General features: G+C 31.5%; 1 protein-coding gene across 1 annotated transcript in view; it reads left to right on the top strand.

Annotated features, from left to right (window-relative positions):
- LOC118181483 (pre-mRNA-splicing factor ISY1 homolog) overlaps positions 1-27,740 on the top strand; it is an 81,301-nt gene extending 53,561 nt beyond the window's left edge. Inside the window, exons 5-9 of the mRNA XM_035350636.2 lie at positions 4,271-4,332; positions 10,485-10,540; positions 23,755-23,978; positions 26,844-26,933; positions 27,536-27,740. Of these exons, the coding sequence (XP_035206527.1) occupies positions 4,271-4,332; positions 10,485-10,540; positions 23,755-23,978; positions 26,844-26,933; positions 27,536-27,643 (540 nt within the window). The 3' untranslated portion in view covers positions 27,644-27,740. The remainder of the gene's footprint in view (positions 1-4,270; positions 4,333-10,484; positions 10,541-23,754; positions 23,979-26,843; positions 26,934-27,535) is intronic.
- The last annotated feature ends 255 nt before the right edge of the window (positions 27,741-27,995 follow it).

The following is a 27,995-nucleotide window of genomic DNA, read 5'->3' as shown; positions in this document are numbered from 1 at the left end:
TTCTTCTGATTGCACTTCGCTTTATAGAAACAAAACTATAGCATCAAGTACCAATTTACTCTGTTCAGACCCAATATTTTTTCTTTGTCTTTCAAATGATTGCAATATATAGGTCGGTAATGAACTTTCGACTAACAGATATAATATTGTGCTGCACTGATCCGTAGTTACACCAAAACTACTTAGAGCCCAAAGTTGAGTAGAAAGCTTCTTATACAGACCACATAAAGAATCTTGTTTCCTTTTAGTAGCATTATTTAAAACAAGTTTTAACAATTCTCGTGCATAAAGATCAATTAATGGTTCTTTTTGTCCATATCTTTCAGTTAAGCTCTTTCGCCAAAGGGTAGTTTTCATTAGTAATAGGAAAAGATTCAATAAGCTCTCTAGCTTCTGACTTAATTTTTATTGAATGAACTAAGTAATGAAATTTATCACAATTAGTTAAATTTTTATTTTTGTGTAAGTTTTAAACTGATTCCAGAAGGTTAACCAGTCTTTTAATTCATCCCCAAATTTATACAGTTCAATTTCAGGAAGTCTTGTGGAGATCCTTTTATATGAATTTCTTATACACAGCCAATAGAAAATTATTGCCAGAATTACTACCTGTGTTATTATTTTGTTTGCTCTTAATATTCTCTAATACTCGTTTAGACTTTAATTCCATACTCGAAGCCTTTAATCTATTCTCTATATTCTTCTACAATATTAAATTAAGTTTTGAATTCTGTTTCATCCGTTAAAGTATCCAAATAATTGTTGTGTGTTAACTCTTAATGAAGTGCCTGAAGAATCAAGTTTTTGCTTAAGCAAATGTAAAGACATTTCAATTTCTTCTGTGTTAGTATTTTCATTTATCAGCACACTCTCTAACTGAGTATATGCAGCGCACTGTGCTGTTTTATTTCGTTTAATGATTTCCATCTTCACTATCTTATTAAATTTGTTCATGAATTCAATGATAAATGTCTATATTCAAGATATAACTATATCAATAACTTCAAAATGGAAATTCAATTTTCTTACCATTATTAAACTCCAAAACGAAACTCACCCACCCGGAGGAGCCAGAAATGTAGTTCCTGTTCGGATATATATTTAAATCAAAAAATAGTACAGCACAAACACATAAAATGCTTTTTTTTTTTTTTATTTTATATTTAAAAAAAAAAACTTTCAGCTTCTTACTCTCTTACATCTGTTGCCACTCCCAAAAAGAGCAACTTACCTCTCATAGAGTTTGATCGTGATGCAACACATACAGTGTTGTGCACAATCCAAGCTGCTTAAGCTGCCTATTGGCAAGCTAGTGCTGTATGTGCTTTTCCCAATAAAACCTTTGGGTATTGTTTGGGTATATTAATTATAATATCTTTATTATTGTTATTAATAATAATTGTTAGTTTATAATTCTGAAAATATCTGAAATTGAAAGGTATTGAAATATTCTTAGTAGCAGTAATAGAAAATCAGATAGAATCAAATAGTAGTAGTAAAGTAGAAACTCAGTAAATCCGATTAGAAAATGTCTTTAATATTAGGATAAACTTAGACTATCACCAACTAATGCATATTTTTCAAAATTACTTCAGTTTTTCTGTATTAATGAATAATGTATAGGTATGAAGGATTCCTCAAAATGCATACTTTGTTAAACAAATTTGATGTCTATCCTTGAAGTCACTCTCATGGATTACGTTATTTTTCCTCTCTTATGTAAGAATTAAATAAAACTGGAGTTCAAAGTGTGGCAGTATAGTTCTTTAATAGCAGATTCTTAAATTGGCTGTTTATTGATTGTCAGTTTTTATTGTTGAGGCATCAAATTATTTTTAGATAATTTACTGTGTTTGAGTGTTGATCTGATTTTAAGCTTAACCTTCCAGCACGCACGCTTGGGAATTTTACATGAGCATGCGCGCGTCGTATTTTTTACAACATCTGTTATTTTACCGTTTTTGGCATGAAAAATGACAGAAATGTGTGAATATTGATAATAAATTTGTTAAAACATCAAATATTAACCTTATTACTGCAAAATACAAATGATGTCACATTTAAATGATAGTAAATTATTTTTAAACGTTCAAATCAGTCAGGTGGAAAAATAATAATGTATTTCATTATAAAAATTTGAAAATTTATTATTTTAATAACTATACTTTAAAATCCAAGCTAGTTTTAATATTCATCTGTCTTGTCCTGTTGATTTATCATCGAATCAAAGACAACTAGTCAGAAATAAAAATCTCTTGTAGATCATCACAGCTATTGTTATTTCAATTCCAGTACCATCACTTGAGAACAATTCTTTTGAAATTACAGGGTGTCCTTTTTTTTATTCGCATCATATTTAACAATCCAAAGTAGGCCATCATTTCCACTCAGGTAACAGTGATATTATTCTCACATCCAAAAGTTTCCTTGTCTTCTTTTTCTTCATCAGATAATTCTTGAAGGATGCCAGCAAAATCAGCTGGTTGCACGTATTTTTTACCACGAAAACCGATATAAAAATTATAGACTCAAATTTATACAAATTAAAATAATACACGTCAATTAATAACACAAAATTCCAAAATATTTTCCGAATTTTCCCCAATGACCACGTGCGTGTCGTAACTTTTACAAAGAAGTTTTTACCACATAGCACAAAAGCCAGTAAAAAAACAAAAAATGTCATATGACTTCCTTTTGGCATGTTCCATGATGTGGGGAAAGGTTGAAAGGAGGAATAAAAGTGACATTCAGACGTCTCAGCTGCGAAAAGTGTGCATTAAAAACCGAATTTGTCGTAAATTTAGCGCACGTGCTGGAAGGTTAAAGTTTATGATAGCAGAGCTTTTTTTTTTCTTTGAAAATAATAATGTTGCTCCCCCTAACCATGAATAAAAGTCACCAAAATAAATAATTATAGTCAACTATGACAAAATTCTATCATTAACTTGTGTGTATACCATATAGAGCAAATGTATTATTAATTTGGACAGTTTTCATTTGAGAAATAAAATTACCAGTGTAGGAAGCTTTTCCTTGTCTTTGTAAAACTTTTTATGGTGCTTGGATCTGAAAACTATACATGATTTCTTCTTTGAAAAAAGACATTTCATTTTCCCCACTCAAGTATCTGGATTTTAATGTTTGAGGGAAATTCGTGTGTTCTATATTTTAATCCATATTTTATCTTGAGTCTTCTTTCAAATGCAGGCTTTGTTACATTTTGAATAATAGTTCATATTATTCAGAAGAATTTCTTTCACTGAACAAATTATTATGAAATGTGAAACTGAGTTTTCCCCCCTATTATATGATAGGTTAATATTTGAAATAAAAGATACAATATCATAATTTTAAAGGTACATTTTTAATGAAATATCAATTTAAAATCATGTTATGAAATATTTTTTCATAAATGTGTCTTAATAAGTGCAGTGTGTACTCTTTATTTATAGTGATTTTAATGGAAAATTTGAAATTGAAATAAAAATATATTTTTATGAACATTTAAACTTTTATGTAGAGTAATTACTACACAGAATTTAATAAAGTATGCAGAGCTTTAATTTCTAGAGATGTAATAAATTTATGATTTATTATGTTAATAATTTGAGGGTTGAAACTAAATATATGCGTGTATTTAAATAATTGTCTTATGTAATTAAATTACTAATTATTTGTTTCTTAAAAGATAACTTTTCTGTTATTGTTCTAATGAGATATTAAAAATAAATAAATAAAGCAATAAAATTATTTTAAATTTTCATTTGTGAGATGTTATTTGTGTATTCTTAGAAAGTTTTATAAATATCTCTGAAATTGCCAACTATTTTATTTGAATAATAAAGCAATAAGTTCACTTTAAAGTGCCAAACAATGTAATAATTTGTATGTATATGATATTTCCTGGATTGAAAATGTAACTGTATTCTAAAAGAACCAGATGCAGTGTAAATGCATTATACCAGCGGTTCTCAACCTTTTGACTAACGTGTACCATCTATACAAAAATTGAAAATCTTTAGTACCACCACTACTCTTGAACAAAGCTCAGATCACATAAATTTACGAGTGTTAGCGAGAAGACTCAATCAGGATGTTGGGATTTTTGAATTTAATAGTTATAAATACTTTGCTTACTTTGTTAAAAATACTTATTTTTCTCTCGTTTACCACCAGTGGTATGCGTACCACTGGTTGAAAACCCCTGCATTATACTTTTAAACATGAATTAAGTTTTTGTTTATTAAAAAAAAAACTTTTTCTTCAGAAATTAGGTCCTAAAGTGTTAGATCATGAAGGCAAGGAAGTTCCTGGAAATAAAGGCTATAAGTAAGAATTGTGATTTTATTTCCTTTGTTCATATACTTACTTTTTTTTTTTTTTTTTTTTTTGTTGTTGTTGTTGTTGAAATTTTGGTTAAAATATAAATGTTTAAAAAATAGGCTAATGTCTTTGATAAAAAGTGATGGTAGCTGTTGGCCTAAATTCTGTGTATTTCAAAATTTCATAAAATACTTTAAAAATATAGCATAGTTTTCAAGGATATTTAAGATGCTTGAAAATTATCTGTAATCTTTTGAATTTTCAGCAAATTTTAAGGTCCAAAAACATCATCTGGGCAGAAATTAGCAAACTGAGCTTTATGTTTTCCCTATGTATGTGTATGGAAGGATTTTATCTCCATGCTTGAATGTAGAGGGAGAGGTGGAAAATATATATGCATGGTATGTTTTATTTATAGAAAAAGTTTGATGCAGTGTATTACTATGAGTACTTGTGCATATTATGTAGGAGAATGTCTTAAATATATATATATATATATAACTTGCCTGAATAAGGCAATTTCCTCAAGTTAAAAGAGCCCTTGTGTGGACCTTATTTTTGATCCCTGAAAGATGTTTCTTTAGTGGCTCTCCAACTCATCCAAAGACTGCCTATAAATAGTATCTTACTATGAATAGCAGTTTTTTCCGGGTATTAGATTTTGGCTGTGAGAAGCAAAGGCACTGTATTGAAAGTCTGTAAAGGAAAGCTACCTGAAATAAAATAAACCCAATATTTAAAAAAAAAAATTAAGAGTGCAATACTTTTTAAATGAGCTTCACATCTGACCTTTGCACTGGGTAACTGCTCATTATCTGCTAAATGACCATGGCTCATGGAAATGGAATTATTTGCCATTTTAAGACATTGTGATGTATTAGAGCATTGCATCAAATAAATTATTATGCACATATAATTTTTGGAATTTAATAAGAAAATAATAAAGAAGCTTATCATTCCATGATTTCTATTCCAAAATGCAGTGGGAGGGTTTATGTTTATTATCTTATTATTTTCCCTGTAGTATACCACTTTTACTGATATTGGCTTCCACCAGAATGCAAATTGTTAACATACATAAGAATATACAGTGTCTCACAAAAGTGATGGGACACTTGTGCTTTACGAAAGGAAACTGTAATAAAATAAATTAAAAAAACATGTAAAAATTTTTTGTGGGTGTATTTCATACTTAAATTTAGTAACACTTATTACATAACATACATTTTCTCAAAATATTAAAATAGTAATTTAATAAAAATACAATTGTTTAGAACGGAGCAAGAAATGGCTCACATAAGTGATGGGACACTTACTTTTCCATCAAATATTTATCCAAAAATTTTACTTCTTAAAATGTTTTAATATTTTGTTGGATTTCCTTTTACTTTTGAAACGTGATTTAATCTTCTTGGGATGGATTCGACTAATTTTTTTGTGATTTCTGGAGGGATTTTACCCCATTCTTCTTGAAGCAATGATTTTGATTGTTGTTTTGAAGAAATGGTGTGTTTGCGAATTCTTGATTCCAATTCTTACCAAATATTCTCTATGTGATTTAAGTCTGGAGATTGTGGTGGTGTTTTTATTATTTCAGGACAGTTATACAGCAGCCAGAGTCTAACGTTCAAAGCAGTGTGTTTGGGGTCATTGTCCTGGTAGAATTTAAAATCGCTACGAAGGATCAATTTTCGTGCTGAAGATTTCAAATTTTGATTTAAAATGTCAATATACTTGTACTGATCCATTTTACTGTCAATAAAAACAAGATTACCAACTCCAGCGGACGACATACACCCCCATACCATAACTCCTCCTTGGCACCAAGTTCTGTTTGCGAAATTCTTTCCTGGGTTTTCTCTACACCAAGATTCTACAGTCAGAACCAAATATATTAAATTTACTCTCATCAGCAAATATAACTTCATTCCAGTAATCAGAGTTCTTATTTATGTTGGATTTTGCGAAAGCCAGTCTGAGTTTTCTATTCTTTTCACTTACGAAGAATTTTTTCCTGGCTGCTCCAGCAGATCGAATTATTCTTCTAATAGTCTCAGGATTAACAATTACTCCATATAATGCTTGTAAATCAGCAGCAACTTTAGGAGCACTCATTCTTGGATTTTTTTAAATATTTTGAACAATAATTCGCTTTATTCCATTGGATAGCTTTGATGGTTGGCCAGGTCTTCTTTTATCCTGAATCATATGATTCTTTTTATATCGTTTAATGATACTGAAAACTGCTGAATGACTCATGTTAACTGTTTCAGCAGTTTCTCTAATAGATTTTCCACGTTCAATATGGAAATTAATAACTAATTTTCGAATTTCAGGCAAAGTTTCTTTTCGTTTAGCATTTATGGCTCCACAGAGCTAAAAAACACAAAAATTCCAAAACAAACTGGAAAGAAAGACTGCAGACGATTTTATAAATTATTGCCAATTGCTTTTGAGTAAAAATAAAAAACCCAAAAAATATTTTTATTGTAGTATGTAGTAGTATCTAATGGTGTCCCATCACTTATGTGAGCCATTTTTTGCTCCATTCTAAACAATTGTATTTTTATTAAATTACTATTTTAATATTTTGAGAAAATGTATGTTACCTAATAATTTTTACTAAATTTAAGTATGAAACACACCCACAAAAATTTTTACATGTTTTTTAAATTTATTTTATTACAGTTTCTTTTCGTAAAGCAGAAGTGTCCCATCACTTTTGTGAGACACTGTAGTTCTAGATTTTAGGAGAGAGCTTTTAGCAGCAACTGCTGACCATCTCAGTACAGTTTTTACCCAGCTTCTAAATTTACTCAAACCAACTTTACCTTTGTGTTTGCTCGCATGAGTTGAAGACTGGAGCCAAAATGTATAGGTGAACTTCATCTTGTGAATTTTGTGTTCTAATATACTTAAGTTTTACTGTAACATTTTCGTTCTATTAATCCCACGATTAGTGAAAGCATTTCTATTATTACATGAGATGTGAAAATTGTTTGACCAAAGACTTCATAAGATTTGTTTTAAATCTTGTTTCAAGTCCATGTTATTTTACTTAAAGATTAAAATGGAGTGATAAGTTATCTGGCTGTCTTTCTTGAAGCCAAAGATTAATGTTTAGGTTAGTTTCTATACACAATAGTTAGTTAGATTCCAAACGCAAATATGTTTAAAAAATAACTGTTGTTTTTTGCATGTATTACATGTAAAGAACTTAAAGAGCTATGTATTACATGTTAAGAACTTAAAGAGCTGCATGTGGTTTGCAATCCTGCAGATTGACCATGACTGATATACATAATATATATATATATATATAAAATAAAGGTATGTGTACAATTTAGTTTCATTTTCTAGAGTAAGACAAGTACACGTGGAGGCTCAGAGGTGGTTTTGTTTTCTTAAGTTGGCATAATAGGAGATGGAAGAGACCATGATGTTAATGAATGGGAAGAAGAACGTGTAATTGACGTCTCGTAGACATTTAAAGCTACGAAAGCAGGCAGGTCACTAACACATATAATTTTTTTAAAGTCTGTCTGCTTTAGTGTCAAACATTCAAGTTTATGTTCTGCTTTAGCTGATGTGAAAGGTTTAAAATTTGATGATTTGTTAGTTGCTTGGATTCATGCATTTTTCTGTCATGAACTGTAGTTCACAGTTAATGTATGTGGCTATATCCTCTTTGGATATTCAAAATAGCTTGTGAATTGAACCTAAACTTAAGAACTATGTTAAATTAATACTTTCTTTGTAACTATTGCATAAAAACCAAATGTTTACAGTAGTTGTATTACCTGTTTTTTATAAAAATGAAAATAGTCTTTTGATTTCTTTTGGTTATTGAAAAAAGGTTCGTGTGCATAAAAGTGGAGTAAAGCAGAAGGTACCCCAACTAAAATATCCAATGAAAGTTTTGTTTGCAATTTCTTACCTCGAAAATGGAAAGTTTAGTACAGTACAAAGTTCGTAATCCAAATGTCCATTATCCGGAATGATCTATAATCCGCACCTCAAAGCCACAAACTTTTTTTTTTTTTTTTTTTTGTATGCTTTACGCATGTGTGTTAATGCACGTTGGGAAGATGTGTCTCCAGATACATTAAAAAATGCTTGGCATAATTTATGGCCAGCTACCGTGTTTCATGGTGAAGAGGATGAAGATGATAACTGCAAATTTGAAGGTTTTCGGATATCACAAACTAAAGGTGAAATTTTCCAGTTATTGGATTTTGTAAAGAATCGTGGAGAAACGGTAATAAATGAAGATGATCTAACAGAAGTTTTTCATTGCAACAACAATGCCCCAATCATCAATCAACGATGGCGAAATCTGTAGTATGGTTCTAGATCCAAAAAATACTGCTTCCGATAGTGAAGAAAGTGACAGAGAGGTTATTTAAAATGAAAAAAATTTAATTGACAAGTTAGTCGATATTCTCGACACAGCAGTTACAGGACTTGAACAGTGGAACTTTGTAACTGAACAAAAAATTATATCTGTTTATAGAATTAAAAAGAAAGTATTAGCACAAAAAACAAAGCAACTTAAACAACTTACATTGAAAGAAATGTTTAATAAAGTAAACAAAAAAATTTTAGGCCCTTTTTTTTTTTTTTTTTTTTTTGTTGTTGTTGTTGTAAATTTTGATACCCTTTAGATCATAATTGCTCTTTATTTCATAAATTACAGTTTCATATTTTTAATTGTATAATTTCTGCATGCCATCTTAGTAGATTTAAATTGATGATCTATAATCCGGAAAAAACCCTAATTGCCAAAGTCCCAACAAGTCCGGATTACGGACTTTGTACTGTATTACAATATATATATATGAATAGGTGAAAACAGATATTTCCTAAGAGTAATTTCTTGTCATTTATGAAACATTCTTTCATGTATTTTGACTTGAAATTGCTATGTTATTTTAATCTTTTGTAATTCTATGTCAAAGAAAATCCTTAATATAAAGATTAAATACTTAAAGGGGTGATATTTGGTATGAGAGTGGATTATGAAAACAGCATGTGATGATGTTGAAGAATTATTCTGATCACTTCAGAATCTTTTATTATATCATATTTTATCAAGGTTTATGTGTAAATATCGTTAAAATATCAACCAGTTTTCTGAATAATTCTCAAAAATTAATAAATAAATAATGTAATAATATGTGTGTGAAACCAAGCAGATTTTATGCAGTTATATATATAAATATTTTATTATAAATAAAAAGTCATGCATAAATAATTTTTTAAATTTTTCCCACAGTGTCCAAACAAATAAGTTAAAGCTTAAAACGCTTTTGGTTCTTTAAAATTTAATTATAGCTTCTACTCTCAAGCAAGGAGGAAGTGTAATTAACGAGTAAAATCAAAATATGGAATATACTTGAATACTTGATTGTTGTTTCTTGTGAGAGACTGAATTCTGATTATTTTTCTTTTTTAGATTTTTTTATGGTAGTGTCAGCTTCATTTGTGAAATTAATAGTTCATAAATTTCATTTCAATTGTTTACCTAAGTTTCATCAATCCCTAATTGAAAATATTTAATATTAGTACTAACTTAAAGTAAGACAATGGTTAACAGGAGTTTTTCAGAGAATGTATTATATTATCTTGAGTATGCAGAGACAGACTAAAATTATCCTGACATATTTTTGTGCAACTTGTAATGGTTTGTAAATTTTTTTTTTTTTTTTTTTTTTTTTTTTTAGAATTTATTTATTATGATTGCTATTTCAAACAAACAAAAGAGGCACAAGAAAATTTATGATTTTTTAATTATTGATATATCAATTCATTTGAGTTAACTTTTTGCAAATATAGCATCATATCACAAAATGTATCTTTTCTAATTTTTAGGTAGCTGCTTTAAAAGAAGAAAAATTACAATTAAATTAATTTTAATAATTAAAAAAATCTGTGTTTTTAAAATTGAAAAAGGAAATAATTCATGTAAGATACTTAAAAAACCAATACGTGCCATTTTTTAAACATGATCAGATGTGGTATTATTGCCCAAGCTGCTTCTTTTATTAAGAGTACTCCATATAGCAACTGATTATGGAATAATAAATCTTTTACATGTTGTCTATTTTCTTGATTTTGAGTCTAATTATGCTTATATCAAAATTTGAAATTTTTGTTAGGTATTTTGGATCATCCAAAGATTTGCCAGGAGTCAGGGAATTATTTGAACAAGAACGTAAGTACTGATTACTCACTTACTGGTTCATCTCTTCAAAAAAATTAAATATAAGTACAACACATTATTAAAATTTTTAATTTGCATGTTATGCTAGAAATGGTATATTTGTCTCCCCCCTTTTTTTTTGTTGTTGTTAGTTTCTTGTTAGTCTTATCTTATAGCACAGTACAGTGTAAAATTCTCTTGCCTTTCATAGTTCATATCATTTAAATTTTCTAGAATGTTCTATTCAATGGTAATTATTTAATTATGAGATTAAGATTTGAAAAAGGTGATTTTCTTTTAAATCTTTTTGTATTTATAGAATAGTCCTTCCAAACCACAAAAATACCAGTATAAAATATTTTATGATTAAAAAGTATAAAATATGATTTTTTTTAAATTTTGGTATGCTTTGATTTTTCATAACTGGAATGAAAAGTTTCTTTAAGGCATCATAATATGAATATTATTGTATGAAAAAACCTCTGGCATTTATTTAAGAAAGATTATTTTTAGCAAAAGTGACCAGTATGTTTCAACAAATATCAAATGATTACTCATTAATAGTTATTATACTAGTAGTCATATTTGCTGGCATATTTTCCCCCTAAGTCTTTTGGTAAATGATTTAGAAACTCCTGATTTATGGTAACGGTGTAAAATGTATGCACAGATAATAAGATATTTTGCATAAGTGAAATTAATATTACTAAAATTGTCTTTTGAATTACATCATATAAATAGTCTTTTGAAATACATCATATAAATATATTAATGAGCATTTATGTGTGATTTTTAATGTGTTATGTTTATCATTTATGTCATCTCTTCAGAAATAACACCATTCTTCATCACCCTATACTTTACTTCCTCTTAGTTATAGCAATCAAAATAATCAGCAAAGGGGTTAAATATATTTGTAAATGTGGCATTTTGAAACTATAAAGAATACAAAAAAGAAATGCTAAAATATGTGTCACGCTGGTTGAAAAATGAGATTTCTTAAGTTGTAAGATACATTAAACGAAAAATTTCAAAACTTTGTCTCCTGGAGCTTTAAGAACAATTTCTATTGCAGAGCTGCTTAAGCAAAGGTTGGTGTCCATGGGTATCTGTGTGCCTATGAAATAATTTTAAGGTGCCCTCCATTCTAAATTCTAAATTTTTGGTATTTGGACATAATTGTAATGAATAAGTTTAATAAAAATTCTTATTTTTATCTTTACTGTTTCAAACAATTATATAAATTGTACAACTGGACTTTTTACAAAAACTTAATCTTAGCAACATCTAGATAATATTATATGGTTAAATGAATGAATTTTTGATCTAGAAACCTTTGATTCCAGACACAATGAATTATTTTCTGGCTTCATCCTCGTATCTTTACTTCAACCATGGCACGTTATGCTTTATATGTGACGTATCATCAAATTTATTTAAGAAATTTTATTATTAAATAGATCCCGATTTGCAGAGGAAAAAACACATTTATTAAAACACATAAATTAAAAATAAGCAAATAACTTACTTTAGGCTTTTAACAAAATACTTTACCTTCTTGAAGAAGAGAGATGCTGTACTTATCTCCAAGAAGTATGTACAAAAGTTTCCTATAAAACCATTGTCGGCATAAGGTTACTTTTAAATAGCCTCAGTTATTCTATGGTGATTTTTCTGTAGTCAAAAATTAACCCATCTCTCTCAGATCCGGGATTCAAATCAGTAAGTACATCATGGTAGTCGAGAATTCACCAAAAGAATCAGTACTTTTCTTCTCACTGTCTTTTACAAATGGAAAATAAGTAAAAAAAAAAAATCCAAAAGGGCATAAACTTGACATTTCGTGAATCTGTGTTTCAAGTTGTAAGCAGAATATACACTCTTCTCTTCAGATTAAAAGCTAACAAAAAGATACAGACAACATTGCTTTTGCAGTTATTGGAACTTTCTTTCTTTCTTTCCACCGACAGCAAGGCAGCTGATCCATTGGGGCAGTTAGCATATCGACCAGATAGCCCCGCTTACGGAATTAACTTGGTTCATACAACACACTTTGGTACATATTGTGCTCGAGACGAGTGCTGGGGGCAGTGCAAAGAAATGTTGGGTGAGATGATAGTGCAGTGATGGAAGAAGGGTGCATTACAGGTGAGGAGAACAATTTCAGTTACCTATTTACAGAGTTATGGATAGATGGTTACGAAAGGCATCCACAATGTGAACAATAAATGAGTACAGTGCAATATATGAGCAATTAACAGAGTGACTGATAAAACAGTAAAAATAATATCTAAAATAAGGCAAAATACTAAAAAGCAAAATAATACATAAATAAAATAAGGCAAAACAGTGAAAATAATACATAAAATAAGGCAAAATACATAATTCAAGGTTCACAATTCAAGGTTTGCAGTTCAAGGAGATAAGTATAAACAGAAAAAAAAAAAAAAAAAAAAAAGAAAAAGCTAACTTAAGATAAAGTAAATTCACTACAAGCATACGGGGGCTGTGCTGGTGATGAGGATGGAAGCTGAAAATTACTCTAGCCTGTCTGAGATTTTTGCATGCAATATTTATGCAATTGTATATGCGTTTCAATGCATAGCGATATTTCAAAGTAGTTTCGGCCCATGCATGGATGTAGTTCGCTACTGGTTGCCTAAGATGATGTTCGGCAGTCTCTCTGCAAGCGAACAGATAGTGGTCCACATCTCCTGACATCCTGCATGAGCAATGGTCGTTTTCACGTCGTCTGAAGTGATGAAGGTAAGTCATGAAGGGACCATGCCCTGTTAGAAACTGAGTGAAGTGACTTTTGGAAAGAATCTGTGAACTCTTCGGCCAGTGGTCTCTGTCTCCCACAGATGTTGCCAACGTTTCAGTAATTCTCTCTCGAGCTCAGCTTTTAAGAACAAGCCCGGGAGAGGCACATCAAGTGTGCGAACATGGGGGGGGGGAGTTGCTGCTCTTTTAGCTATTGTATGTGCAACTTCATTACCCAGTATTCCAATGTGAGCACATACCCACTGGAGTTCAGGCCTATAGTAATTTGGTGTTCTTATTAGGAGTTTTTATAAGGCCCTGACGAGTGGATTTTTACTGCACATGTCTTGGATTGCCTGAAAGCTAGAAGCTGAGTCTGAATAAATACTGAAATAGTTATTTTCCGTTGCATAGCAAAGTGTAGCTTTTAATGCAACCAGTTCAGCCTGAAAATTTGAGTTGTGGTGCTTAAGCTTTCACAGGTCTTGAAGATCTGGTTTCCATATAGAACACAATATCCGCTACTGGTGCCACATTCTCCTTTGGAACCATCAGTGTAGATTGCAGTGGCTTTGAACCAAGTTGGTGACCTGCAGTTAATTGAGATGTTGAATTCAGCCGGGTGACAAGGTGACTCAGGAATGCTTTGCTCATAGTCAGTATAAACATGAGTCCTATCCCATAAACTTATTGTCTCTTTCAGTCGGAGTACTCGCACTATTGCACTCTCACACTCAGCTAAGAGATGCAGAGTGGCAGTCCTGAAATCACACTTAGAGCATTAGTAGGCGAGGTTTTATATCCTCGGGAAATGCTTAAGAGGAATGAATGGTCTTTTTGCCAAGCGTAGCAGATTCTCCATTTTAGTAGTGATCGTTATGCCCCACATGGAGATTCCATACAGTGCAATACTCTCAGTAACTACAGAGTACCATGTCTTAAGCATCCTCGAAGAAACTCCCCATGTTGGTACTGCTCAGTCATCAATTACAACCTCAAGGTATCTCAAATTTCTCACTATTATGAAAATAGTTTCATTTCAGCTGTTTATTGTCTGTCAGCAACTTGTTTCAGGTGCACAAGAACAATTTGCTATTTTCTTGCTTTGCTAGCAACATTTAAGAACAACATGCTGTAGCACCATTTTTTCCAATAATGTTTTTTCAGTGACAAAATAAATTATTAGAAGGTTACAACTTTTTGCAATCCATTACATTACCTTTATTTTGACATTGTAGGGCTCTGTTGTGTTCTGTGTCTCACAAGCTAATGCTGTTATGTAATTAATTAAGGAGTCAAATAACAAAAAAAATCAGCTTTATATTTTCAAATTTTCACAGGACTAGTTTCGATGATTTTTACCGAACTATCATCCTCAGCTGCAAAAGCACCAATGATCAAGGTAAGATATAGTGATTAGATAAATAAGAAAAGAAAGACTGGACAGGAGTTAAACTATAGGCACCATCTATTGATGAAACCATAACTAGAACATAATTTCTTTAAAGGCTGAAGGCAAAGATGGATTGGAATCAGGGTTGTTAACTAGAACATATAGATTTTTTTAAATGTGAAATGCCTGTAAAAAATTCACCAATGGAAGATATTTTCTGAATAATTTTGGCTGAAAAGAAAAATTGAAAGTGTGATTTTTGGACGAACAATGCTAGGTAACTAACAGAAGATTTCTGTTTCCTTTTTTCTAACATATGCTTCATGTCCCTTAATGCGAGATTTTAAGGCTCTCTTTGTTTGACCAATGTAAATTGAACCCCACTGGCGGGGAATCCTCTAAATACCCCATGAATTCATATCCAGAATGATTCGGAATATCCTTGAGTATGGAACTCTGAATTTTATTGATGGGAGAATAAACAACCCAAAAGTTAAATTTCTGTAAAATACATGCAATTTTATAGCTAATTGAGAGAAAGAAGGGAGTAAAAACAAAATTCTTATAATTTCCTAAAACAAGAATATGGCTTTTGCTGTTTTGAGATGAGAATTTTTTAACTGCTTGATTAATAATGCTGGGTGAAAAGTCCCTGTCAATAGCTACTGCTTTTAAATAATTTAGTTCTTCTCAAGAGACAGTTTGAAGGAGCAAACTTGAAGAGCATGGAAAACATAGCAATAAAATGAAGCTAACTTTTGTTTAGTCGGATGATACGATTTGAAGTGTGGTAGAAGGCAAACCGATGAAGGTTTATGGTAAACCGTAGTACTGAAGTTGGATGTGTTACCCGTGACCAGAATGTCGAGAAACGGAAGAGAATTGCAAGTCTCAAGTTCAAAGGTGAACTGAATAGCAGGATCAATGGAGTTCATTTTTGAAAGGACTTAATTTAAATCATCTTCATTACTTTCAAACAGGGTAAAAGTATCGTCTACGTAACAGGACCGTACCGGGAAGTTTAAAGTTTCAAATAATTTTGATTCATAACAATGCATGTAGATATCAGCTAGGATGGGACTGAGGGGGCTTCCAATGGCTAATCCCTCAGTTTGCTTTGTTTGTTTGCTTGTAACTCTGTTTGAAACAAATGCATTTTGTTTTCCAAAATAAGTATTACAAGCAAACTGAGGAATTAGCCGTGGGAAGCCCCTTCAGTACCATCCCGCTGTGTAGACAATACTTTTACCCTGTTTGAAAGTAATAAAGATGATTTAAATTAAGTCCTTTCAAAAATGAACTCCATTGATCCTGCTATTCAGTTCACCTTTGAACTTGAGACTTGCAATTCTCTTCCGTTTCTCGACATTCTGGTCACGGGTAACACATCCAACTTCAGTACTACGGTTTACCGTAAACCTTCATCGGTTTGCCTTCTACCACACTTCAAATCGTATCATCCGACTAAACAAAAGTTAGCTTCATTTTATTGCTATGTTTTCCATGCTCTTCAAGTTTGCTCCTCCAAACTGTCTCTTGAGAAGAACTAAATTATTTAAAAGCAGTAGCTATTGACAGGGACTTTTCACCCAGCATTATTAATCAAGCAGTTTAAAAATTCTCATCTCAAAACAGCAAAAGCCATATTCTTGTTTTAGGAAATTATAAGAATTTTGTTTTTATTCCCTTCTTTCTCTCAATTAGCTATAAAATTGCATGTGTTTTACAGAAATTTAACTTTTGGGTTGTTTATTCTCCCATCAATAAAATTCAGAGTTCCATACTAAAGTACCCCCATTCTGGATATGAATTCCTGGGGTTTTTACAGGATTCCTTGCCAGTGCGGTTTAATTTACATTGGTCAAACAAAGAGAGCCTTAAAATTTCGCATTAAGGGACATGAGGCATATGTTAGAAAAAAGGAAACAAAAGTCTTCTGTTACCTAGCATTTTTGGTCCGAAAATCACACTTTCAATTTTTCTTTTCATCCAAAATTTTTCAAAAAACATCTTCCATTGGTGAATTCGGTTTTCTAGAGGCATTTCACATTTAAAAAAATCTATATGTTCTAGTTAACGACCCTGATTCCAAACCATCTTTGCCTTCAGCCTTTAAAGAAATTAAGTTTTGTTCTGGTTTCATCAACAGATGGTGCCAATAGCTTAACTCCTGCTCAGATTTTCTTATGTTATCTATTGGCTATATCTTATCTCTTTCATTTGTGGCTGAGGATGATGGTACGGTAAAACCACCGAAACCCTTTGAAAATATAAAGCTGATTTTTGTTGTTTGACTTCTAAATTAATACTTGTTCAGCATGTTATTGTATTTTAATGTTAAGTAATGTTATAGAGGTAGGAAGAGGATACACAAAATTTCATTCAGAGCTCAGTAAATCAAATCATTTGCATTACAACTTATTTTACATTATTTTGGGAATAACAGTGAAAGGGTACATTAGAGTCTTTCAGTTTCATTACTTGTTATTCAAAATTTTTGTTACCTATTATGGAAGACAATTTAAATCTAATTTTGCTGAGTGCCAATAGTGCAATTAGAATGAAGTGTAGTGCAACAGTAGACCTAAATTAAGACATAAAATAAGGTAATGTATAAACATTACTGATACACCAGTTAATGTACAGTTTTACATACAATGCAATACAAAATTTGCAGAGTGCCAATACTGGAAATAGGATGAAGTATAGTGTAACAGTAGATCTAAATAAAAAATTTTTTTTATAAATGCACCCAAAATATAGGTATATTTTGGCTTTGAAATATTTCAATTCTATTATGAACTATCAAATTGATAAGGACCTCATATCCTGCTATTTAAGCTGGGTGGTTTTTATTATTATTATTATTATTATTATTATTACTCTTATCACATTCAGTTCCCATTTAAAGTCATTAAGAATTTTCTCTTACTCCGCCAAAAAGTAATATTCAAGCAAATCTTTCAGATCCTCACCTGGATGTTTCTCTGTATTTTTTCTTGAATTTTAAAGTTATTTTCATTGAGAAAGCTTTTTGTAAGAGGTAAGCAATCAATATCTTTTTTTTCCACATTCATCAATACCTAAGTTTATTGTCATTGGTGTTTAGATCAAAATAACACTCTGGTATTTTCCCCTTGCAACAATCATTTTACTCATTTTGCAAAGTATTTCAGCTAGTAACGCCAGTTCAGCACACAGTTCTCACCATTTGTTTTCATATCACCAATAGGACATTATGGTCTGTCACAAATGCTGCAGTTTCATTAAAGGTGGCAATGGTGTGCCCAGAGTCAATAATATATAAATTCCAAAAGTTAAGGAACAGCACATTTTTTTGTCTAATTTGAAAATGAAGTAACATAGAAACAAGAAATTTACAGGACATGTTCATTAAACTGTTCTTTAATGAATGCAACATAGAATGTTTCTAAAATTAAACACAAACATTGCACTCTTGGCAGAGAAATCCAGTCTTGGAGAAACAGCATATCACAGTTTTTTTTAGGGAAAATGGGTTCTAATAAGGACTGTCCACTTCTAGCTGCAATACATTGGTGGCAGTGATGTTCCATGCTGCATATTAAGTTTTCAGTTAGCGACATGGGACGCAATGACCATACACAGAGTAATCCTTGTTCAAGCTCATATAACAGCCTTGGAGGAGGACTTAAAGCAGCAACCTGTCTCCCAAGGTAGTCCCAAAGATGCTGTATCGGATTCAGGTTTGGGAATTGAGCTGTCCATTCCATCCGCTCCATACCGTGACCATCAGAAGAAATCCAGAACCAATAGCAGCGACATATGGGTGGACATCTTGATCAAGGATCTCATCTCGATATCTCGGACTTTAACATTTACACCCTAAACTTTTTGTGTTTAGTTATTCCATCCTCTCAGACAGAAGCTGAACAAGCTGCATAAAACTGTAGTATGCAAATTAGTATCGCTGCAATAGAAATACACCATTGCGATGAGCACGGAATTGCATATTTCACAGCAGGCCTGCAAATTTCGCTGTGATACTGAGATAAGAAATTTGAGATAGCCAATTTGTAACAATTACCTCTAGTCATCACTTGCTCGAAGAACTGCGAGTTACTAGGAGACTAGAGGTAGGATAAGTCAGACAGAAGTGGCCAGATGGCTAAATGAGGGTCCTTCTGTGGTTCATAGATTTTGGCAACAATTTTTAACCACATATTCAGCATCCAGGAGATTCAGGCAATGGTTACAACGATTGCTGATAACGGATATTTGTTGTTATGTGCATGAAGGAATAGAACCTCAACTTGGACTCAACTCATATCCTCCCTTGCTGCGGTCACTGGAAGGTTGATGTCAATATCAACTTTGCATAGAAAGTTGAGAAACTAGTCTCACATCATGTCATAGAAGGGAAAATTTGAGGTCCACTGGACAGCTGATCAATGGAGGTCTGTTCTCTTTACAGATGAGTCGAAATTTAGCCTAGTAGGTGTTACGTATGTCTTTCTACGTGGAACGTGGTTTAGCCTAGTAGGTGCTACCCATGTCTTTTTACGTGGAACCGTGAATGCTCAGGGCTATAGAGATGACATCCTTGATGCTTATGTGTGCTCTTATGCTGAAGCAATACATGATGATTTCTTGCTACAGGATGATAACACTAGACTGTGCAGGGCTCACTTATCGTACATTTACTTATCCTCAAACTAATTTCTGTTTCAGTAGAATTAAACCTAATTTTTGGGGGGAAGGGGCCTTAACCTCTTGTGAGGAAAATGAATCCTGCTCATATTGCATTATGGTTGCTGAAATAAAAACTTACTAAAGATGGAATATATAATAATTGAATAAATCTAATAACCTCATTTGTGTATATTGACAAAGCATAGATGTTTTTGCATGTAGTAGTGAGTATTTATTTATAATCTTGGTCACTAATACAGTTAGAGACCTTGGCCAAAAAAGAAAGTCTAAAAGTGTAAGATAAATTAGCATCAATGTTATTAGAACTAAATTATGAACGATTAATTGATTAATCTTTTGTATCTGATGCTGTGAAATTCTAAGCTGAATTCTAATGCAAAATCACTCTTAAGTACAGTAGAAAGCCCAACTATTTGGCATTCAACTAACTAGAAATCTCAAGTAATTAGAATATTTAAAAATTTTAGGAATTTTCTTTTCTCTCTTTTTTTAATAAAAATTAAAGTAAATGAGAAACTTGTGAAACCATCATATAGCACGTATAATGAGAGAGACTGTGATGGGAATGAAGAGGTCTTGTTATATGGAAGATGCTAAATGTGCATCTATGGAGTGCAGATCTTACTTTTAAAGGTCATAATAAATCATAGAGAAGGAGACTTATGGATTGGGATAAAATAAAGCAATATCACCGATTTATTTTTCAAATCCACTTAGTAGTAAAGAAACAGTCTCTGATGGGGAAATAAATACAAATAGTAATGGGCTATGGATTTGTGAAATGTGTATTCGTGAGAAGTTTCTCAAGAGCTTATATCATATAGATTGTAAAATGTTGGAACACAAGCAGAAAGCAAAATCATGTCAAAAGGAATCATAAAATCAGTAAGCACCAAATTTTAAAATTTTGAATGACAGACTAAGATTCAAAATTGTTACTAACTACATGAATGGAATGACCAACTAAAGATGATAAGAAATTAGCAAAGAGCTCCAAGAATTTTTTGCTAATAATAACACTGAAAATTTAATCATGCATTTACTTCAGATTGTTACAAATTTCGCATCTTATCCATGTCTTCTTGTCCCTCTCTGAAGCTATCCACATATGATGGGAAGACCTTTAGGCAAGTAGATAAGACACAATTTTCTATACTGGCGGAAGCGAACAGATGGGATTCCCAAGCTAAGGACTGTCATTTTGTCGCTTCTGTGAGAGCAGACGCAGCATATATTCTTCGAACTCTTCCAGAAAAACCATAGACTTCAAAGCTCTGTCTGTTGGAGTTCTGCTTCGGGAAGAAATGTTTAAAACACTACAGCAGGTTTCAATTAAAATTCTGTTAATGGAAGCCTACGGAAACACCCCAAGAGCTCGCCATGGATTTTGAAAGGCTGTCTCACCTGGCCTTTTTGGAGTGACCGACAGAAGCAAGGGAAATTTTCTCCCTGCAGTACTTCATCGACGGTATCCGGGAGATCCTGAAATACAGAAAACTCCTATGAATAGGAGATGTCAAGGATTTAAAAAAACACTCTGGTGTATGCCATGAAATTCGAGGCAGCCCAGCAAGCAACTCGTAGACACCACCATCCAATCAGACCTGCAGAAATCCAGGAGCCAGTGGATCAAGTGTTTGCTTGTCTAGATCAGGGTTTCTTAAACTTTTTTCAGTCGTGACCCCCTTTTATCTAATTTTTTCACTTGTACTGTAATATATTATTGCAGTTTTAGGTCATTAACTTTAATTTCTAATTTTAAGACATAGAACAACCTGAAAATTTTAAATAAGTAACAGACGAAATGACAGCGTCATGTGTAAAGCCTGAAAAATGAACGTTTATAGTATAAAAAGAATGCATCAAAACATTTTCGTTTTTTCTTTGTCTGTGTTGTCTTATCTTTATCTATTTTCAGATACACAGTGTAAAAATATTTGGTAATTGTAAAATTATTATAATAAGTTAAAGAAATATCAAAGCTGCTAAAATTTTTGGTGACCCTCTGCTGCAGATCCCTAGATGATTTAACCAGACAAGTCAATGCTTTGAGATGGAATAGGAGTGAAAAAAAAACCAACTGTAAAGTTTTAGAACTGTGGCACTGAAACCACATACAATGGAACGGCAGAACACCCCAAGGCACAAAAGTTAAGACCACTCCTATCAAGAAGGAGGGAAACTAATTAGTGGCCATCTTGCAGGGCGGAGGTTGCCAGATAATGAAAAGTCCCAGTTTAAAGTGCTTCAGATTTTTGCAGTGCGTGGCAGCAGTAATGGACTTTTCATCATGGGACATATCAATGGAGTTCCTTGCAGTATGATCATCGGTACAGGAACAAATGTTACCATCATTTGGAAAGATTTAGCTCTACAATGTAAAAGAACTCATTTGGACCCCATTCCTGTGTTACATTCGAGACAGCATCTGGTAATCAAATAGAAATAGATAAAACGTTAAATGTAAACATTATGTTTGGAAGTGCCGCCTACTATCTTACGGCATATCTGGCAGATATTACAGATCTTTGTAAACTCAGATTGGACATTCTAAGGAAATATAATTTTTCCTTTGACTTTAAAAATAACGAACTGCATTCAGCGTCTGAGGACATAGCGCTATTTGGAATTAATAATGGAGTTAAATTTCTCCACGAAATCATAGCTCAAGTTGATATGCCACTACCAGCAAGAACAGAAATTTTATTTCCTGGATCCATAGCCGAAAGTAGAAATTTCAGCTCCAGCGTCATGGAATATCCTTAGAACTTGTATCAGTACAAAAGGAGTACTAATAGCCTCAGCACTCGTTGACCTATCGAGGACCATCATTTCGGTGAGAGTCACCAATGTAACTAACAAAGTAAGAGTTATTAAGAAAGGTGAAGTGATTTACCAGTGACCAGTGTTAAACAAAACAGTAACATCCCAGAATCCATGTTGTCAGAGAGCATTACATCAGAGTTAATGCACAATTAAATGATGAAGAGAGGAATGCTACTGAATGTGTCAACTTGAAGATGTTTTCTGATGTGGGACGAACGAGTTTGACACAGCATAGAATCAATACCGGGTTTCATCCACCAATTAAGCCACATCCAAGATGTCTAAACAAGAAGAGGTAGGAAAACTTCTAAAGGACATGCAAGAAAGCAATGTCTTTGAGTCTTCAGCATGTCCATGGGCATCTCCCATCATCCTGGTCAGTAAGTTAAACTAGATTTTGCATCGACTATTTGTGCTTGAACAAGGTTATGAAGAAAAACAGTTACTTCTTCCATAATTGACGACATTCTGGACATTATTTCTGGAAGCAAGTGGTTTTTGACACTTGATTTAAAAAGTGGATATTGGCAGGTAGATATATATCCTGATGACCAAGAAAAGACGGCATTTACTACCAAACAAGGACTTCAGGTTGATGCCTTTAGGACTATGTAATGCACCAACAACATTCAAATGCCTCATGGAGACTGTGTTGAGGGGTCTTTCCTATGATGCCTGTCCGATATACTTGGATGACATCATCATCATTGGGAAGACTTTTGAAGAACATCTAGAAAATCTTAGAAAGGTGCTCCAGAAACTTAAAGAAGCCAATCTAAAGTTAAGCTTTAAATAATGTAATCAAATTTATTTATATTAAGCATTAATGATTTGCAACACTGAAAGTTTCAAAGAGTGCAGATGTATTTTGCTTACACGTATTCCTAGTGTCCCATAAGCAGGACATTCATTTGCTCAACAAATATGGTAATCGTGATCACTTTGACACCTAAAGTGTATTTAAACCTTTCATAAGCGATATAAGTTCATTAATATGGATAAAATTGCCCCCAAAAAAACTTGGGCATAAATGGGTTAAGGCCGGAGAGCATCTGCTCTCAGTTATTTAGTTAGCTGCTGTTATAGTTGCCAGTTTAGTACGAGATCAGATTAGCTTTAAGATGGGCTTTGCAAGGTGTTGTATTTAACGTTCTTAGTAGTTTGTAGTATAACTACTGATTATACCGTATGATACAGTGAATATGTGTACGAATATTTTTATGGAAAATTCCAGAGTTCTGAAATATTTCTTTTGATAAAAAGTAAATTTTATTAACCTATTATTGGACTTGTGCATTCAGTCTATTATGAACCCGTACACACACAACAAGGGGTATTAAATTACGTATCTGAATATTTTATTAAAGTGTATGTCTATAATATTAATTACCATAGTAGCAGTTCTAAAATATTAGCTTGCAAAAATAGCAATGCATTTCTAGTTATGATCTATGCATGTGTTGACTATATCATATATCAAGTAATTGGAAAATTGTGAAGTAATTTGTTTGTAATAATAAGACAGATATATCTGAGATGAATATTTTTTCAGCACCTCCTCCTCTGAGACGGACTCGAGCTGAAATGATGAAAAATATAGATGCAGATTACTATGGTTATAGAGATGATGATGATGGCATATTGATACCACTGGAAAAAGCAAGAAGTGAACAGCTGGAGAAAGAAGCTATGGAAAAATGGTTATTAAATAAAGGGAATGATGCCAATTTAGGAAAAGAAGAAGAAGATATTTATGCTGTTCAAGAAGAGCCAGTGGTATAATCTTGAATTATATTTGTTATTCATTTCTTATAATGCTGAATTATATTGTTGTTTCGTATAATGTTGAGTAATGTATCAATTACTTCATTTTTTAACGCATGACTTAAATGAAGGTAAAAAATTATTAGAAATAATGTGTAATAATGGTTTTTAGTTGGGTTATAGTAATTCTATTTTATGTGATGAATTAAGATTAACTCCAATGCACAAAAGGTCTTTAAAAACTTGTCAATAGACAAAAAGTTAATAGGCTTGTCAACTTAAGCAATTTGATGAATGAAGACAGAAGGAGGGAAAATTTTAGTAGGGATAATCATTGTAATGATTTTTCTCTCCTTCCAACCATATGCAAAGGCAAGGGAAGTAATGCTTTTAGTCTGAAAATTCGACGGTGAGTTTTTAGTAAATAAGCACAGGTTCTCACAACATGTTTTTACTATTTTTACAATGATGTCTGTTGGTGTGTGTGACGATTTTTTTTGTCCACAGTTATGCTTATGTTAAACTCTCCAAAATTTCTGTTTTTAGGCTTCTAAAGGCTATTTAAGCTTTCATATAAAGAGTGTATTAGATTTTGGGTAAAGTTGGTCACCTGGAAGTGGTTTCCCATGACAGTTTTTAATGGACAACACTTTAAAAACTAGTTTAAACCATTATGGTACTTTACTTGAAGCCCATAATGGTTTTTAATGAAAAACTATATCAAAATATAATCCAAGACTTTTTAATTTTAGTATTTGAGACTTTTATATCAATGGAAATAACATGGTAGATTAGGGCTAAAATTGATAAGCTAGAAGTGATTTATTATTTCAAGCTCTGGGCAGACTTTTGGGAAAACATATCATGATATAATCCAAAACTTTTCAGATTTAGTTTTTAGAACTTGTATATGCATATTTGCTACATATACAATAATGACTGAGAACAACATATTAGATTTTGACTATATATGGTTAACTGGAACTGGAACTGGTACTTTACTTAGATCTCCTAATAGATTTTTGTGGGGGGGGGATATAGAACCACTATAATAAGAATTTAATCTGAAATAATGTAATACATATGAAGACTTTTCAATTATATTTGATATACTATTTTTAGAATTTGTAATATTGGCATGTTACCAAAAAATGTACTTACTTTCTTGCACTGTCAATGATGATGAGACGCAAGAGCAAACAAGAAATTTGAGAACACCTTATTGCTTTACTTCTAATTCCAGAATGCATTTGTTACTATAGAAATAACATTAAAAAAAATAAATTATGCTATTCAAAGTATTTATTTTAAATGGATTGCAAATACTTAATCTTCTGTAATTAAAAACCAGTTATATATTATTCAACCACTCGATAAAATGTGATTTTTAATAAAATAAAATAAAGTGGAAAAGATTTCAATATGTTAATATAATATAGAAAAACTAGCTTTTACACATGGCCAGTTATATCTAATAAAATTTAAGTTATGTAATACAAATTATTCTATTTATTGCAACAACAAATATGAATTTGTTTACAAATTATCGACTTGAAGTGGTACTTTTATTTAAAGGTAGCTATTTAAAACATGGAATTAGCGGAAGTCCTGTACTAGCCGCATCAGATTTTTTATTATATGCTGCTTAGCTGTTTATGTATGTACATAAAAATTATTTCAGACATTTACTTGAGTAAGAATTCCATAAAAATTGTTTTATAATGCAGTATTATTTTATTTTAACTCTGCGGAAGAAATAAATGTATACAAGGTCATATAAATTATAACAATGTAATATACTTTTTTAAATTGCAATTCAAATGAGTGTAATTCATGAAAGAGAGATTTATACAAAAGCTAATAGAAGAGTACGTACTTTACTTTTTTTTATAATTATTGTAGCAGAAAACTGAAATTATATTCAGAAGTATTGAATTTGTATAGTTATCCATCTATTACATTTATTATATTAATATTTTGTATTTCCCTTGCACAATTATAAAATCAGTTAGTATTAAGTTTTCAGATTTCGGTTGAAGGCAAACAAAACTATTGATGACCATTGGGATGGCATTACCAACTAAAGCTAATAAGAAGCTAGTACATTATACAAGATTAATGCAATAGATGGACAGCTCTTGTTAAGATAATTTAAATATATGAATAATTAGTAGATAGCAATCTTTCCTGTAGTGGGAGCATTCTCATGAAAAATTGGGAAACCCTGATATAGGTTTATAAATCATATAGGTTGATATCATAAATTGTAATTAGCAAGTTAGCATAGCCTAGATTCTTTTCAAACTTTAGTGACTGAATTGAATTTTCTGAATCTAGTTTAGCCATTCTGGAGTAAAATGCTGATATTGATATGCAGCACATATAGTGTGGAAGTGCATCAAATAATCCTTGTTAATGTATCATTTGGCATAAATAATGAAAATATCATACAAAAAGACTGTAGGATATTTTTGTAAATGTAAACTTAAATTACATTTCTGAAGTTAAAAACAGCCCAAAACATTATATATCTAAGTCTTAAAGTATTAACAAGGTATTCAGGGGGGGAATGTTTAGACATAAATTTAAAAATGGCCAAATCCATTTATCATTTTACAGTTTTATCTATGAGAATGCTGCCAAGGCTGCAATGCAGGGAAGAGATAGCAATATTACAGCCGCTAAAAGGAACAAATGTCACAAATATTGGTGCTCACTCTGAATTTAATCACATTCATTATGTAAACCATCAGATTTAGATAAAGATTCAAACAAAGATCAAAGATTTTGTACCTGTTCTGTTTTTTAATAATAATATATATTAATCTTGTTAATATTTCACATTGAATCTCCTATGTTCATTTTTCCTTAATTTAGAGTGATGACGAAACTTCAGTAGATGACCTATCTGATGAAGCTGGTCAGCCAAGGTTTATTGCTCATGTTCCTGTTCCCACTCAACAACAGGTAGCTCATCTTTTAATTGCATGCAAATAAAAGAAACTTTGTGCATTTTTCTGTAAGGCCTGTTACAGAAATTAATTTAATAAAAAATATTTAAAGATTTTTAATGTTCATATCTGCATTGTCACATAAACCAGAATTCAAAGCATTAAAATGTTCAAAAATTAAAAATGTTTTTTCTACTAAAATTGAAAGAGTTAAACATATGTGCAGTTAATTTAGATGTCAAACAACAAAAATCAGCGTTATATATTCAAATTTTCACAGGACTAGTTTCGATGGTTGTGAAAATTTGAAAATATAATACTGATTTTTGTTGTTCGACTTCTAAATTAATCTGTGCAGTTGTGAAAATAAATTTTTTTTTCCTGTGGGAAGTTGTTAATACATTGTAAATATGTAATAATACATTGTAATACATAAAATCTAAAACATTAAAAAATTGCTTTTAAAAGTAAACTAAATATATTACAATTTGTTAGTTTGAATATTAAAATATAAAGGAAAACTACTTAATTATGGAAAATGTTCACATATGTAATTTTTAATTAATACTATTTATTTATACTTTTGTTTTCTGAGTAACTTAATTTACTTTCTTACAGATTGAGGATGCCTTGATTAAGAAAAAGAAAGAAGAACTTATGCAACTTTATGCATCATCAGATATAATAAAAGCTGTAGAGGAGACCAAAGCCTTAATAGGGAAATAATTTTTTTGGGGCCCTATCTCAATGGAATTCTTTTGTATATATTGTTGATTATTATGTAAATAAATGCAGTTTTTAATAAAATTATTGTGTGCTTTAAGCTGTAAAAAGAAGTTTCTGGGGCTAAACATTCTGGAAATTGTACTCATATAATTGAACAGTCAAAAGTCTTTAAACCGGAATCGTTGGGGCTTCGGCGATTCCGGATTATAGATCATCAATTTAAATCTGGTAAGATGGCATTCGGAAATTATAAAATTAAAAATATGAAACCATAATTTATGAAATAAAGAGCAATTATGATCTAAAGGGTATCAAAATTTACAAAAAAAAAAAGCTTAATATTTATTTATTT

This window comes from Stegodyphus dumicola, chromosome 1, assembly GCF_044657685.1.
Source record: "Stegodyphus dumicola isolate Sdum_Otavi_A_Nest chromosome 1, ASM4465768v1".
In the NCBI taxonomy this organism is placed as follows: Eukaryota; Metazoa; Arthropoda; class Arachnida; order Araneae; family Eresidae; genus Stegodyphus; species Stegodyphus dumicola.
This window is presented reverse-complemented; position numbering and strand designations above follow the sequence as displayed.